Below are 17,592 nucleotides of genomic sequence, written 5' to 3'. Positions count from 1 at the left end.
CTTTATTAAAATTTTAACAATATAATAATTGAGGGAAAATTAAGAGGGTATTTATTAATAACAATTTACAATTTCCGATGTTTTACAACAATGGCATAGCCAAAAAAAATAAAATTAATTAGTTTTTCATGAATTAAAATGAATATTATGTCGTCTGTTAGTGGCGCCACAGTTTTATAATGCCTTCGGAATGCGAAAAGCGGTTTTTTTTTAATTGAATAATAATATTATTGAATACATAAAGAAACAACTTAAAATTGCTTGTAATCTCAAAGATCGGGTCAAATCTTCATTATATATATTCCTCTAAAACAGGGATACCTACTATGAAATGTGTTTTTAAATCCTACTCCAATATAGTAAATATATTCAGATATTTGCTTTTGTGTGTGCGTTAAGCCTTTATATTTGTTTCATTTCTTAATATAACCACTCGAACGATCGCGCGTCAAAAAACTTTTTTCTCCGATTGCTCGCGGTTTTTTGGCGACGAATTTGAATATTTTCCGCCAACATTAAAAAAATCAAACCTCCGAATTTTAATACGGAGACATAAAACTGATTGTAGTGCTATACAGCCAATGAATTCACCTATATTTTTATAATTATTCTATATTTTTAGAATTGATAGATAAATTATTAAAAAATCTTAAACTTTATGAATGCGCGAAATTAGCGTTTTTGTGATTTGAAATTGCCGCCAGTGGCAGTTTTAAATATCTTTATAGAATATTTTCTACGTTTTTATGTTCTCTATGGCCTGTTTGATAACCACAGATGCAAGAATATAATGGGAAAATAATTTTTTGTACGTTATGCTCTCTTCAAAAGTTTGGTTAGAAAATAATTTTTTAAAATTTGAGTGCGTGACGTGTCAAAATTGAAATCACTGTATTATACTATATAATAAATTTACCACAAAAACTGGTATTACGTTAGGAAGATACATTAACTGTCTACAATTATTAATAAGCATAGTCGCCGTGTTGGCTTTATTTTATTCATTTGATGAATTATACAGAGAGCCTATTTCACGATGTCAAAATCATGGTGCTACTTTTTAAATAATTGTAAATTAGAACTGGAGATTTGTAACCATGTTTTTATATAACGTGCAAAACGAGGAAATAAGGCTTAAAATGAGATATACATCATAGATATAAACATTGCCAATATTTCAGGGGGATACTTTGAAAGTTGATGAAATTCACCAATATTTGACGAAAAATCACTACTGACAGCTACCTTAAGGTCAATCTACATAGGGTATATCGGAATATGTAAAATGATGATAAATTTGTATATATATATCAAACCTTTGTATGACCGTAGAATGGCAAATAAAATCATAGTGATAATTTTATATCTAAACGCAAAGGTATCGAAAAAAAATGGATGAGGGGAAAATAATTGATGGAACCAATAATTGATTTATTTATTAAGCCCTAATATCCTTTTAAATCAATATTACAGTTGTATGGTTACAATGAAAGAGCAGTATTTTGATTTAAACATTGTTTACACACTTTGTCATAATAAAAATGTATTCAGTTTATTGGTTTATTCATAATTTAAGAAAATCAATACATAATAATATCATTGTGCCTCGCTATAGAGTGAGATTCTGAGTATCGCTCTGGTGAGGGACCACCATTCAGAATTGAACATTGCTTGAATTGGCTTAGTTATGTTTAGTGACTAGATCTGGAAAAGACTAATACCTTGATACATTAAAATTGCCAAGAATACATACATTTCCTCTTTATTCGTGGGAGCCCATTTATTGGTACGCGCATGACGCTTAAATTGTTTTTTCGCAATCCATTGATCTGCATACCTGTTGGTCTCTCTCGCGATCAGTTCAACGAAATCTGCATCAAAGATTTTAAGAAAGGCATCCACAGGTTTGCCCATTTCGTCGGTATTGAAAGTTGGTCCCGGCGTGCCTGTGAAAGTCTCCCTTATCCCAGTAAAACGTAAGATATCATTAGACCAATCGAAAGAGTAACCTTCAGGCGGCAGAATCAAACGCATTGCCTCACTATCTACCTGGTCTTGTCTACTAAAGTCTATGGCCATAGCGGAGTTAGGTGAAACGTTGATAATATTATGATAAGGTATTGGCGGTATGCAGAAGGTATCCTCATCGCTCTCTTCGTGGTCGACGTCACTCGCTTCGTCATCCTCGTCGCTCGATCTGTCCATTTCTGAAACAACAGAAAACCCAAATTAATTTAATGTGTCTATATTACGATAACCCACTGCCTCTGGTACGGCTTATGACTCGCAATACGATGGTCGCGGGATCAAATCAAATAAATTATATTTGAATAATTAGTGTTATTTTCACACAAAATTCATTTAAAATAATATATATTATATTTGCGGCACGTTCCAGAGTGGAAGATACCCATAGTATCGCCCTGGTGTAAGACCCCATTCAGAATTGAAACGTTGCTTGAAATGGCTTTTGACGGCCGGCATAGTCCAGTGGTAACGCATTGGACTGCCATTCCGAAGGTCGCCGGTTCGAACCCGGCGTGCGCAAATAAATTTTATTTGATTGATTTGTGTTATTTCACAATTAATTAATTAAAATAATATATAGTATATTTGCGGCACGTTCCAGAGTGGAAGATACTACCAGTATCGCCCTGGTGTAAGACCACCATTCAGAATTGAAACGTTGCTCCAAATGGCTTTAGCCGTGTTTAGTGACTAGATCTGAATAGCCAGGTACTTCCCCATCTTCCTCTTTCCCTTCCCCACTTACCTTCAGCCTCACAACATCCCCCAATTGGGGATGCCATAGTCTCACTGGCTCCAGCTGAGGCTCTTGTGAGGTATTCATATAAAAAAAAATATAAAAAGTTAATCAAATACTTGAGGCGGGCAATGTCAGGAGTCAGAATAGCACAGTCAGGTAGGTATGGAATGAAGAAAAGAGTGTGTGTGCCAAGATCGAGTTGCATGGTGGTTCATCCTCTCTGCCTACCGAAATGGCGTGAAGGTAAGTTAGTTAGTTTTATAACTCACGGTTTCCAAGTACAGACTCTTCTAGTACAGCTGCCTTGTCCACGTTACTTTTTCTGCCCATGTCTGACTCTGAAATAAAAGAAAACACAAATTTACAGTAGAATTTGGATATAATGACTTTGCATTTAACGGTCTACTGTTTTAAGTGACGATAATGTAAACTCTAGTAAGGTTTCATAGCTTTTAGTAGGAAAACGTATCCGTTTAAAGTGACCAACTACGTAAAGCGACCTATTTTAATGATAATTTGTCCGGTTACAAAACCCACCTACCAATACAGCCTCGCAACACAATGAGTCCCGTGAAGCGAAAGTGTTTTTTCAATTTAAGAAAAAAATGCTGTATTACACCGTTTAGAAGCCGGTGAATCAAATGTAATCCTCGCAAAGAAGTTCGGCATGTCTTATTTCTCACTCTGCAATACCCGTTACAGAAAAAAGATGTGTAATGATGCATCCACGACATAACAACAATACATTTTGTATGTTTGTTATGTGGAATTTTTAAGTACTATGCTTATTTCCTGCCAATATACCAACAGTGAAACTGTGCTAGGGATATCAATATAAAATATAGATAATTGATTTTATATTGAGCCCCTGGTATGACATTTCAAAAAATAAACTCACCGTTCCCAAACGCCGACAATTCTTCGTAGAATGGTACGTCCACCCACAGCTCGCTGTGATAGCCGGCTTCCGGAGAGAAGAGTTCCCCACTCCGCGATGTCCCAGGTAACGGCTCGGGAGATGCTGCACGGATAGGCATAATTGGTGCATTGGGAGCCGTTGATTGGGTCTGTGCGGGAGTGGACATCCACGGTGGTGGTACGGGTCGTGGCAACGGTGAAGGCGTCCCTTGTGAAAAGGGACACGTTGTTCTCTCCGGAGATGGAATTCTGAAAACATTTACATAAATCATAGAAAATTGTTCTCATTCACGTGTGAAACAGTAAGTACAGTATGTAAATAAACAATAAAATAAGAACTCTGTAAAATATGCACTGAATGTGCCAAATGCACAGAGCGCTGAACTTACCAACTCTCACTGTAAGAGTGGAACGCTGTCAGGAAAAAACAATAATATTGTACCAAGCATCTAAATACGATTACTTACTTTTGTTTAGTTTTTCTTGGAGGTGCGGTAGGGAGCAAAATGCGCGCCGCCTGCTTCTTGAATTTTCGGCTTTCCAGCTCTAGCCGGATGGAAGCAGGCAGGGCCCTAACAGCCTTTAGGGCCTTGACGCGATCTTCTCGCACCAGTAGCAAAGCAGGGTCGCTGTTTAAATAAATACAAATATATGATGAGTTCAACGGCCACAGCAAAGTACTTTCATAAAAAAACATTAAAAAATACTAACACTCCAGACGAGGCTGCAATTGCAGCTCTGCGTTGACGTCCACGTGCAGGTAGTCCGGCACCAGCTCGTACCCCACGTCTCCCTTTTCCTCTGCCTCCTCTTGCAGTCAGCACCGCTCTATAAATTTTAAATTGAAAACACTTAATGTAAGTACTTAAATGTTTAAATTTTGTTAAATATTGCACTAATATAAAATTTGAAAATAATTATTGGGTTGTGGAGTGATCCCTTTCCCTGGACGACAGCTGTTTCTGCACAAATTTGGTAAAAGTAAACAAATTAATTAATTATACAACTAAATTACTAAATTTTTATTGTGTGACGAAGGCTTTACACCATTTTACATGTGAAAAAGAGTCAACTTTTTGACATATGACTTAAAATAATTGGTTAGCAAATATCTGTATTAATAATGAACCAATTCAAATAAAACTTATATATATCTCTTTGTTTTGAATCACTGTGATGGAATATCTATATTTCAAATGCGCGAGTGCAGTATTTAAGACATTATTGTAAATCAAAAACAGATGACGTCTTCAGTTGACGTAATCTTACACAAAAACTTCAACCAAAACAATATAATACAAACAAACGAATTAAAAACGCATTTCAAAGATAGATAAGTCAATCATGATTACACAGATATATAATTATGCGTTAAAAACCCAATAAATTAATTACTTACGGCATTTTAGGAAGAGTCCAAAATTTCGTGAATGTTGAAAATTTATAATTTTGTTTTTGACAGGACGCCATAAAAAAACCGCGAAAACTCGTTAAATAACACTTCAAAGACAACGGATAAGTTCATAGACAAAGAGAATATATTATCAGCTATTCGATAAAACAAGTAGCTGGCCATGGAAACGTTTTAAATAATTACAATAAATATTTTACGAATGGTAGAAAAATCGGTCCATTTTTGGACCGATATCAATCGCAGAAAAATAAAAGTGGTCGATTTTTCGACCGAAATCGTTCCAGTGGATAATTACTATCGTAAGATGGCTTTGCACAGTTCTTAGAACAGGCTTTTGTTAGAAATTTGTTCGTAGAAAGTTGGTTGTTTTGGGAAACGTTTATCGACTCATTTAAGTATTATCAACCCGTGCAAAAGCCCACTGAAAACACAAACAGTTTATAATTTGGACTTTGAGAGGTTTATTTTAAAAGGATTATATATATATTGAAATAAATAACATCGTTGAACAAAATTGACACAATTTGAAAAATATTTAATTTATATTAAACTTGTCCAATAATTTAATTTAAACCAGCTTGAAGTTGCTTTTCTATGGTATATGAAAACATGTGTGACTATAACTTTGTGTCTGGTTACCCTTTCACAAACGGGTTACATTTCAATGCAAAATTTGTACAATTTTCAATAAAAGCACAATATTTAATGAGCTTTCCTAATGAGACCCATTTAAGAAGAACATTATAAGGATTGCTTGGCAACTTGCTGGCGTTTTCGCAACTTCCCATAAGGAACAGAAGCAGCTAGAATTGGTTTATACTTTATTTATTTTTTAGTTTAACTTTCCATTTTGCTTTTTTTTGCTGCTAATGCACTCTATAGTAGAATCAACATGTAAAAAACATTTACTTCTTGTTCACGATGAGAAAGCATTTTCAATAAATGCTTACAAGTAAACTCTCAGCAGACAGTATGTATGTCTATCAAACTCGGTATATTTCTGGTTGAACCAGTTCCCCATTATAAAGGAGAGAACCTATTCTGAATTTGCATCTGGTAAACAGAGCATCTCTTCAAATTTCATAAACCAAATAATTCACTACGTGAAACAAAGATAATGACATTCCGATAGATCTATTTCAGGATCTAAATATATAATGAAATATATACTATCCTCAATATCATATGGCTGAATGGGTAGACTCCACTTCGAATGCTTTATGGAGATAGGTATCGCTCTGGTGTAAGACCACCATTCAGAATTTAAATGTTGCTTGAAACGGCTCTAGCCATGATGGTGACCAGATCTCAATAGTCAGGTACTCCCCCACCTTCCTCGTCCCCATCGCCTTCCTCTTCCCACAACCTTTAGCCTCACAACATACCCCAATTTGGGATGCCATAGTCTCACTGTCTCCAGACGGTTGGGAGCAATTGGGACTCTTGTGTCGTATTCATATGAAAAGGTCCCATCAAATACTATACTTGGTATACTTGTTTTTTTCTGCCTTAAGACGAGTCAATACCCTAAAATAAACCTACAATCTTAACGCCGTTAATTAAAGCAGCCGTCCACCAAAATGTACGATGCGGGTTCCTGTGTATTCGACAGATCTGCGGTTGAATTTGTACCATAAAATCTATAAAATAAAGTGAGAAACTTAACGACGTAAGTGACGAACTCGTGTAAAAACAATACTCCGCGCTCGGCCCGGCGTAATGGACGGACCTACGCTCGACTTTGCCATAGCAGGCTTAGAAAATCGATATTTCCGTGGGGTTTATATTTAATTATTTTTGATGAACGTATTACTAAAATCTCAAATGTTTCTAGAGTAATCCTTTCTGAAGTTACCAATTACTTAAAAACGTTTTATAAAATTTAAATTTTTGTAAAGTCGTGTTTTAATTAATATTAAATATCTATAACTTGCATCCGTAGAGAACCCTCTAAAAATATTTGAGATTTTATTAATATATTCATCAGAAATAATTAAAATGTGAGCTTCGAGCAAACCCCCGTTATTAAAGTTTTATGTTGCCATAGTACGCCGTTTTATGTCGCCATTTTCTATTTAGTTTTACTTGATTCCTACCCACCCTCACATCTTTTTCCTTTCAAGAACATCCTCTCCTTCTCTTCCTTAAAGAGACCCTCCGCACAGCATCCCAAAAGATGACAGAAGCCTTTTATTATTCTCATCAGAATATTCATTATAAATAATAAATAAATCCTGTCTTATTATTTTAATCATCTTGTTTTTGGAAGGCGTTGTTTGCACTAGACCTTCCGCCCTTTAGGAAAAAATATGTTTATTATGCCTATCTATGCGACTATCTTTTGACCCATGTCAGAACATAGTAGTAAAACTGTCCCCATAACCTTTATATATTTCTGCTTTGTTGTGTTTTCCTATAAACCTTTTGTAGTTGTACCATCATGATACAATAACATTTCTTGCATGTTTGATACATACTATCATTTTTGATCAATTTTTATCATTAATAGGGACAAGAAAAAATTATATTTGATTTTTTTGCATTTTTCATCTTTTAAAAAAAACACCTAATTTTTTTACATGATTAGTGTAACTTTTGGATTTTTCCGATAAGAAACGGTAGTTTGCCGTGGTAAATGATCATATTCACTGTATTAAAAATATATTTTCTAATAATAATAATAATAATAATAATTGGATAATTTGTAGAGCGCCGTTTTTGTGAAAAATCACCTCAAGGGCGCTGTACAATTTATTTCCTAGGATCTACATTTGTTATTTAGAAATGATACCAAAACATACTTACCTGGCAAGTCACTTCCAACAAACACACTTATATTAAAAAGTTTATGCTTATAAAAGATAGAACTGCACGCAGAGGACACTATATCAAAAAACACTGATCGTCGCATGATCTTAAGTCTGCTATAGTTTTTTTATTTTAATTTAAATGTATTTTAACTGTCTTAAAAGCCTACAAATTGTTATCATTTTTATTATTAAATCTCCAATATGTATTCAATGCTATGAAGGCGATGCACTACGTAGTAATGCAAAATCACATGTTTTTGGTTTGAAAATTTGGTGGCCTAGAAATGTTTCAGATACTTTAATTAAATACTGCGAGTAGAATACATCCTTGCCTTTGAAATACTCGAGTATTTTTTAGATAACTATTTTTATAAGCCCAGAAAAAAATAATTTATAAGGCCTATGAAAAATGTTTAAAGTTCAAAATCTCCTACTTACGAACCCATTTTCGGTTATGGTTTTATAGTATAATATGGCAAATTAAGTTATTTGTAAAATGATTTACAAACATTTAAATATTTGTGCCTGAACAATCTGAACATCCACAAAATAAAATAAAAGGCACTTTTAGGCCATGTTTTTTTTCTTGCATAAATCAAAAAAGGTGGATTGTGTTAAGCGGGAATTTAAGCCTTATCGCCATCTACGTAAGGTGTGTTATTAATAGCGGCTCGATTCATATATTACACGATGTAGTGCATCGCCTTAAGACTAATTGCTAAATCTTCAGTTACCTCCGTAACGTGTTAGGATATATGGCTTGACGCAGCTATATTTTATGCTAATAATTACAACTAATTATATTAATTTATAATCTAACCAACTGTCGCATTGCCGCTCGATCACACTCAAAATATCATATTAAAAAAATCCAAAGAAAAACGTAATTTTTATAAAAACAAATTATTCTATTTTATCTACAACACTGTCTTTAAGTCCTAGTCAGTTGCCCTGAAAAATCGGAGAATCAGATTGTAAAAAATATTGGAATAGGTGGGTCGGTTGTTTTTAAACAAATTTAACTCCGTTATAAGCAATCCAGATTTTCTTTCTTTTTCTGTATTTTTTTTTATTGTTGGTCAAAAATAAAAATTATTCTAAAACTAAATTATTTTGCTACTCCTGTAATAACAGTGGATGTTTAGAGAATCTTTCGATTTTCAAACACATGTTTACCGACAAAAGGCAAAAATTCCTCTTTGAACTTTGAATAATACAAAGTTAACTGTTTTTATAATAAAAGGTAATGCTTTATTTAATTAAAATGCTAAAATATAGTTTTTTTCTATTTACCGAGTTTTCGCGTATCAATCAACAATACAACTAAAAATGATATGAATGTTCCCTTTTATTGAAATTACCTTTGCCTAGCAACGAATATATTAAATGCTTATTTTTGACACCAAAATTAGTAATGAAGAATAATAAAAATCTTTGTGAATTTGCATGTTTCTTGCATTTTTGTCAGGCTTCGGTGCATTTAAATGCGCATATTTTTGAGTTACTACGCTTTTTACATACTGTATTCTCTGTAGTATAATTATGAACATTGTATACAACTGTTTAATGGAGACTGTGGAAAATAAATAAAGATGTTATAATATATTTATTCATCCATATTTTTGAGACTTTTTACTAACATTATGTTGTCATATTTACTCACATAATGTTTTTCATTTTTACTCACATAATGTTGTCAAGTTAACTCATATAATGTTATCATTTTTACTAATATAATGTTGTCATTTTTACTCATATAATGTTGTAATTTTTACTAACATAATGTTGTCATGTTTATTCACATAATTTTGTAATTTTTGCGTCATTTGTTTTTAAGTTACAATATTAATAAAAATATTAACAATATATGAAATTTGAATGACTTATATTGTATAATATATAAATTGCTTATATTATCAACGGACATCAACGTTTTTATTTTGCCGTGTGGTGTAAATGTTTAAAATATAACAGGAACGACTGCGCAGACTTTTACAAAGCAAAATTAAAATTTGTAATTAAGGCCCGCATACCCACGTTCTACCGACTTACAACAAATTACTATTCAAGTTTTTAAGTTCTAAAAAATATAAAGGTAATTTTTCAATATAATATATGTACGTTTGTTATGACGAAATGATAATTATAGGAAATTCCCTCGATTGAACGAAGTCGCAAAGTAAGATCCGACAATTATGTTCTCCGTTTTGTTCTGTTATTTATTATGTTATAGGTATGTGAAAATTTACTTTGTATTTTTAAATACAACTTAAGCATTTGTCCAAAGATTTGTCTCTATTTCATAGAGTCGTGTTTTATTAAATATTTTCACGTTTATTATTATTATCGTTTTTTTAATATTAGCGCGCTCTCTCTAACATTCGTATTTACATATCTCCCTTTCAAACCATCTTTGAACGCTTACTACGGGGCCTTTAAACCAAAATACTCAAACAAAATAAATAAATATTTTTTTAATAAAAATTTTTAACAAAAATCTATTATGGATATGTGCTTTTTTAAATTATTTTTTTTAAGTTTTGATGGAAAGAAACCCATTTAACATGATTTTAGATGAAAATTGGACATTTTTTGTTATTAATGGTATTTTTTATTAAAAAATCTAACTCTTTATACTGTTTTAATATAATAACAAATAAAACATCATAAAGGAAGCGTTCTTGTGGAAAGATATTTTAATTTGCAAAGGATATTTGTGTTTCAACGAAACTAGGTGGTTTTTTTAATTTAAATTTACGCCCACTAAAATGCCCTTTTCAGCCATTTGTATTTGTTATTTTATATTTCATCATATTTGCATAGTAAAAAGAGCATAATTGTTTCAATAAATATCAATAACTCACAAAATAATATCAAAGCTGACTATAAAATCATGAACAATTTTAATTTTGAATATTCTATATTTTATAATTTAAAACCAAAATTAATAAAATTGCTCATAATTGTACTAGAGAATTGCTAAAATTTTTGGTACAAAAATATAATTTTTCATTTTGATTTGGTATTTTGGCCTCAGAGCTAAATTTATTTGAAAAAGGCCGTCCAGAGGTTCCTTTTAAACGAAAGAGGCATTTTTATTTATTTAGAAAACTGTTTTAGCAAAGGTGTTATTATGATGTTCTACGGAAGAAATTTTTTTTTAAACATCCTAATAATATTATCAAAGATCGGCACATCTTTTAAAGCATCACACATTTTGATTTTTTATTTAACCTCTACCAAAGTACCATCATTATGTACAGAAACATGTGTCATACATTTACAAAGAGCATAAACATGACAAGGCTCAGACAAAGTTTTCTACAGTCTCGTAATGCCCGAGGAATCCATACGATATGTTCCACAATGCTTTATACATTACACAGAGTGATTAACATTTCGGACAGCCCATTCAAGTGACTTATTTCGCAGTACAGTGTTGTAACGTATGTTGTAATAGTTTGCCACTCAAAAATATGTAATCACAATTTTTATTAATATTAATTAATCATTGGCTTTGAGAATTGTTACCAACCATATAATAGAGAATAATACTAAATGAGCCTTCTATACAAATTTGCATGGATATAAATGTTCTATTTAGCACAATAGCCCAGTGCTCCGTTTCACTAACCTGACATCGCAGATCTCAATCGCAATTAAATTTCGTAAACACATTCTTGAATCGAAACTTAAAGCCTCGATTGGGAAAATATTTGGATCACAAAATACGCGCAAAAAGCACTTCTAGTGTTATTCTTTTTCCTATGGTACCAAAGTTTTAAATATTGCTAATAACTAACAACTTACTTTGATCACCAGTAGAGTTTTTGTTTAAAAAAAATATGTAGAAAGCACAGAATATATCATCAAAATAAAACAGAGATGATATCGAATTGATATTGATATGATTACATAAGAATATTCGACTCTAAGATAGCTTGAGGTCTAGCACAATGAAATCGGTAATTTGACGATATATGTTCGATAGGCGTTACAATCGATAATTTAATAATGTACCTAATAAGTAAAAAAATCGACTGTATAGACATATTATACCGGTGCATCTGTCAATGAATTGACATTCCTAAACGTCAGACGCTTATGTAAAAATTAAAAATACTAATCAATTGACAATTACTAATAATTACTTTGAAATAATAAATAATTACTTGAATATACATTGGCAGTCCGCGTGTACTTTTTGACTCTAAAACTGAGTTAATTAGTTCATAAGGTATTAAGTATTTTATTTATTTAATATATATATATATATATATATATATATATATATATATATATATATATATATATATATATATATATATATATATATAAATATATATGTATATAAGAGGGTACAGGATGTTATATGAGTACATAAAAAATATATTTACATTACAAAATATATTTATCTTCGCAATCACACCAATGAAAAAACTGGTTCTTGTGCTTGGTGAGAGAGTTACACTAATTATAAGAAAAATAGAATACCATTATGTCATAACTAACAATTTTTGTTTCTAGCCATCGAAACAAATCAATTGATCCCGTCTTAGAATAATTAACAAAGTCCTGGATCGTGTACACGATTTATATCAATTTTAACAGCTTAATTCACCTTAATTCGTATTTAATTAATTCTTAATTATTTTGAATAACGAACGCATTATCCAAAAATTTGTCCACGTCGATAACTTATCTGACACGACTTTTGTGTACCAACTATCAGAGTCATATTCTGACCGTGCTCGCAAATAATGCTAACTGATCAAAGATGAAGGATTTTATCAATAACTTTTTGATATAGGGTTTTATCGATTTTCGTTCTCTGTACACTGGAAAGCCAATGAAGTTGGTTATCTGCTGAAGAAACATTTTCGATATTTTAAATGAATGATCAATTGCATCAGAATATTTAGAAAATAGCTTACTTCAGGCATACGTACAGCACATTTATACTGATTCCATCTATTCAGTGGTGTTTGAGATTTCATATAACGCAGAGATATCTCTGTTAGTATTAGAACATAAAATTACTGCGTTTATATTAGTTTAAAACTTATTTGAACCTAGCATTGCCACCAAATGGATATACGTTTTTTAATTATAACAAATCTTCTTTAGCTTTTTTCTGTCCATTGCTTTGAATGGGTCTCCTTCCTGTCTTTACTGTTTTCTTTATTTTGGGTTCGGGCACATTACAGCCTCAATTTCATTTGATGTCTTCGCTTCATTTGTACGTAAGCATAATACAGTATTGTAGTGGTGGTCTGCAAGTATGATCATGTTATGAATAGATGTTTCTCCAACTTTACAAATATTTAATAGTTAGATTATGTCTCCTAAAATACTCTGATATTGAACTGATAAAAAACGTATTTAAAAAAAAATGCTCCTGGTTGGTTAATTATTTCATACCATTTGATTTCGCAACATAAAAATACTCAAAGTAGATGAGCTGGGAAAAATAGGTACTTGATAGATGCGCCGATGCACCCACTTATGTCCTTTAAAGCTTTTGACACCTTTCAAGGAGAGATAAAATCCTGGAAAAACTTCTAGTTGTTGGAGAGGTTGAAGGGTGGCTCGATGGGGTTCAACGTCGCATCAAGCACCTACATATATGTATGTTGTGATCAATTGGCCACTGAGTTCAAGAAAATATATGTAGAAACCTCATCAAATAATTAATTTACTGAGCTTTGCGAAGTTCTTCTTTAACTCGATCGATTTGCATTTCGTCTGTCCGTAAGTTTGTACGTCCCATTTCCATTTCAAGATGGTGGCCATTTTTATAGTTCAGTAAAGATTATTTTTTCATTGTGTTTATCTGAACTTCTTTAATTGCATTTTTTCAATGTGACTTTGATTGAACTTTTCAATGGTTTTTTTCCTATGGTTGGTACCTACCTGCCTGAAAAAAGTTTGAAAAAAGAATTGTCATTGAAATAGTTACGTTTATTTTGAGAAACTGCATAAAAGCTAATTTGAAAAATAAAACAAAAATTTAACATAAAGTAATATATATATAGTTTATAATTATGTAAATCGGTATTTATGTACGAGTACAAATTTAAAAAACTTTTGATTTCAGAGGAAATGTTGAATTTGATTTATTAAATAAAAGAAAATGAGAAACACACTTTTTTGCTTTTACTCTTTCTCTTTTTAACGTTACTACTACTAGAAATCGTCATTTCTTTTGTAACACTTCACAAGAGCGCTACTGTCTTTGACGGCCGGCATAGTCCAGTGGTAACGCATTGGACTGCCATTCCGAAGGTCGCGGGTTCGAACCCGGCGTGCGCAAATAAATTTTATTTGATTAATTTGTGTAATTTCACAATTAATTCATTAAAATAATATATAGTATATTTGCGGCACGTTCCAGAGTGGAAGATACTACCAGTATCGCCCTGGTGTAAGACCACCATTCAGAATTGAAACGTTGCTCCAAATGGCTATAGCCGTGTTTAGTGACTAGATCTGAATAGCCAGGTACTTCCCCACCTTCCTCTTTCCCTTCCCCACTTACCTTCAGCCTCACAACATCCCCCGATTGGGGATGCCCAAAGATATTAGAAGAACGAGATGTGCTATGAGCAATTCATACTGCGTGGAATTGTTTTGCCCAGTGTCGCCGGTTTTGTTCACCAATACTACTCCACACCTTCGCTTACGCTAAGGTATCCGCACTAATAAATAGAACAGATTTCTGTGCGTACACGTCCTGATAGTATTCAAAGTACCCTAATTAGGTAGTACTCCGCCTACGGTCCGGCGGCCAACATAGCATATCTCGTTCTTCTAATATCTTTGGGGATGCCATAGTCTCACTGGCTCCAGACGGGAGCAGTTGGGACCCTTGTGAGGTATTCACTATAAAAATTAAAAAAACTGTCTGTATTATGTAAAGACAGGGGAACTATACCACCAGTTGGTTGGAAAGCATAGTGAGGCGGGTTAAGTTAGGGGTTGTAGAAATGAATTCATTATTGCCTGCCTTGAAGATGCCCGGATTATTGTATGGAGGAAAAACAGATGCCAGTTATGAAGAAATTACATGGATTAAGACGTTTATTCTGGTAGGTGCTACAAGCTCCGTGTCACGTAGACCTTAAACTTTAGAGATCGTCAAATGTTTATTAACCAGTAAGTGGTGGAATAATACGACCTTTGAAGATCCACACTAGTTTACAGCCGCGGGCAAATGGGGAACTCGTACTGTAAACAAATCTCTGGAGAACCAAGGGTCAGCGAGTAAGTTCTGCGTACGAAACTTTTGTTTGTGATTCTAATAAAAACAGTTTTTACATGGAACAAGGGGATTTAATGAAGTAGAACAGTGGAATAACTATTTTTTCTAGACAAATCCGCTTTCGCAGGGCGGGATTAATCTGAGATCTGTAGCATTGGGAGAGAATTAGAGAGGTTGGGGTGGAAGCTGTAGGAAGACTTAAGCTGCAAAAGCAATCCAATTAAATTTTGCAGAAGGAACTAGTCATAAACGTTTGCAACAGAAAATATGACTAACTAATGATTTATAATAATTGCGTGTGACGAAAAATTTAACCTTCTTTATTTTTACAGAATATCTGCGAAACCGATTGTGTATAGGTCTTCATCTTCATCTTTGTCCTTTTAAATTCTGCCATAATATGTAGTACATGTATATTTTTTCAACCTTTTCTTTTTATACTGTTTTTTTTTCTCTTTCTTTCTTCTCTCCTTTTTAAAATAATAGTTTATTACTAGCAGTTAAAAACCCGCTCCGCTTCCGTTGGTTTTTTGGTGCTTGGCCCTGCGGGCGGCACTTCGTTGGGCTTCGCCCAGTTTGAGTGATCCTAATAACAGTTAAATTTAATAGGTAGATATTAGGTCATTCACAGAGAAAAGGTGAGTATATATTGTTAAAACACGGAACAGGAAGGAGTTAATGGATAATAAAATGCTCAATTTCAATATAATCACTAAACAAATAGCATTTGATAACGGTTATTCAAATAAACTGATAATTGAAATACTAAATAAAAAAAAAATAAACATAATCTCTTCACACGGTATATTTACCCTATTTCTAAAGATAGAAATATACAATGGCGTAGAATTCTATTTGTGGATAACGATACTTCCAAAATTATAAATAAAAACATTCCTGGGACTATTCAACCGGCGTTTTACACTAGTAACAAAATGAAGAAATATATTCTTAATAATAAAGTTAGCGATAATCAAACCAAAAAATCAGGAGTTTATTAACTCAATTGTGATGATTGTAATTTATTTTAAAAAGTAGAACCAATAGAAACTTTGAAGTCAAAACTAAAAAACATCTCAGAGCTCTAAATTGAAATAGTGAATCTTAGTTTGCAGATGATCTTTTGAATAATGATCACACTTGATAAAAGTTCAGATCTTAAAATACTTCACACAAGATATAAAGCATCGCAAATAAATAATTTTGAAATTTTAGAAATAAGAAAACATGTCAATTTAAAATAACATATAATTAATAAGAAAACAAATTATAAACCCTCTTCTAAATATTTTCCCACTCAACTGGTCTTTCCCGCCTAAAGATATTGTAATTCCTAATTCTGATAATAAACTCCGCCCACTCTTACCCCTCCCCCCGTCGAATTTTGCCTGCAGACCCTCTATTTGGTATTTACCAGAAACATACGATTTTAATTCGAACAATCAGATAGCCAAGATCGTCCAGACGCTAGCGTAATAATACTATCAGATATTTTTTTCTTGCAATTAAATATCAATGTATAGCATGGTCACCCTACATGTTCACTACATTATACTGTAATGAATTGGCTAGAATTAGATAAAAGGTACCTTGTAGGTACCCAATTCGTAGAAACGTTAATATTACAATATTGTTCTCTTAATATAATATATAATCTTTGTGCTATTTTTATTATTTTGTAAAATTATTAACCTCAACAGGCTTGTCCAGGTTAAAATTCTAACGTAAAAAAATATGCTTTTTAAAAACAGAATAAATAAATTGGCAAAAAATTAAATAAATGTTGAATTTCTCACTGTTAATTATTATAAAATCGTCAGGTTAGTGCAAGTAATAATAGTTTTAAAATATCTAAAAACAATACTTTTATACATACATACCTGGATGATTGAAGTTATAATATTTATTTTTTTAAAAAGAGCCAATGATAGTGTTCATCGGGTGTATGCGACAAAATTAATGGCAAACTATTTTGGAAAACGGTTATGGGCCCTGGATTAGTTTCGGATTAACCTCTTTCGTTAGGCATCTCATTCAGTAGGTATACGTTTGTCCATCATCTGACAGTTCCACACCACACTGCAATGCATCAGGGATAGCACCTATTACAGCTTTCATAATACTTACTTGGAATATAAAACCTTTCAATGTAATAAAAAATACCAAGTTACTTGAATAAATTCCAAAGAAGTTACCAATCTTTTGTTTTCTTTTTCAATGATCTTAGTTTTTTGAGTACGATAACTTCTGGGAGTGGGAAAGATGCGGTCGTCTCAGAAGTAAGTTTCTTAGTTGTTCAAGTGGCTAATCCCCCGCTGTTTATCCTCTTCTTCGCCCATCAGACCGCTGTTAATTGTTTGCTCTGGTTTTCTGTCAACAAGAAAATTCAACGAAATAATAATCACTATACAAGATCGTGGAG

The 17,592-nt window shown here is 32.6% G+C and overlaps 1 protein-coding gene across 1 annotated transcript; it reads right to left on the bottom strand.

The window, feature by feature from the left end:
- Positions 1-2,934: 2,934 nt before the first annotated feature.
- Positions 2,935-5,131, bottom strand: LOC149421262 (uncharacterized). The gene is made up of 5 exons (XM_089635449.1): positions 5,085-5,131; positions 4,397-4,513; positions 4,153-4,314; positions 3,666-3,934; positions 2,935-3,105 (listed from the first exon to the last, which is right to left on the bottom strand). The coding sequence occupies exons 1-5, from the start codon at positions 5,087-5,089 to the stop codon at positions 3,026-3,028; spliced, it is 633 nt and encodes a 210-aa protein (XP_089491575.1). The 5' UTR covers positions 5,090-5,131; the 3' UTR covers positions 2,935-3,025.
- Positions 5,132-17,592: the final 12,461 nt, after the last annotated feature.

The sequence above is a fragment of the Hesperophylax consimilis genome, chromosome 9 (genome assembly GCF_061612785.1).
Source record: "Hesperophylax consimilis isolate HC1 chromosome 9, BYU_Hcon_1.0, whole genome shotgun sequence".
Classification (NCBI taxonomy): Eukaryota; Metazoa; Arthropoda; class Insecta; order Trichoptera; family Limnephilidae; genus Hesperophylax; species Hesperophylax consimilis.
The sequence above is the reverse complement of the archived record's forward strand: the minus strand, read 5'-3'. Positions and strand labels throughout refer to the sequence as shown.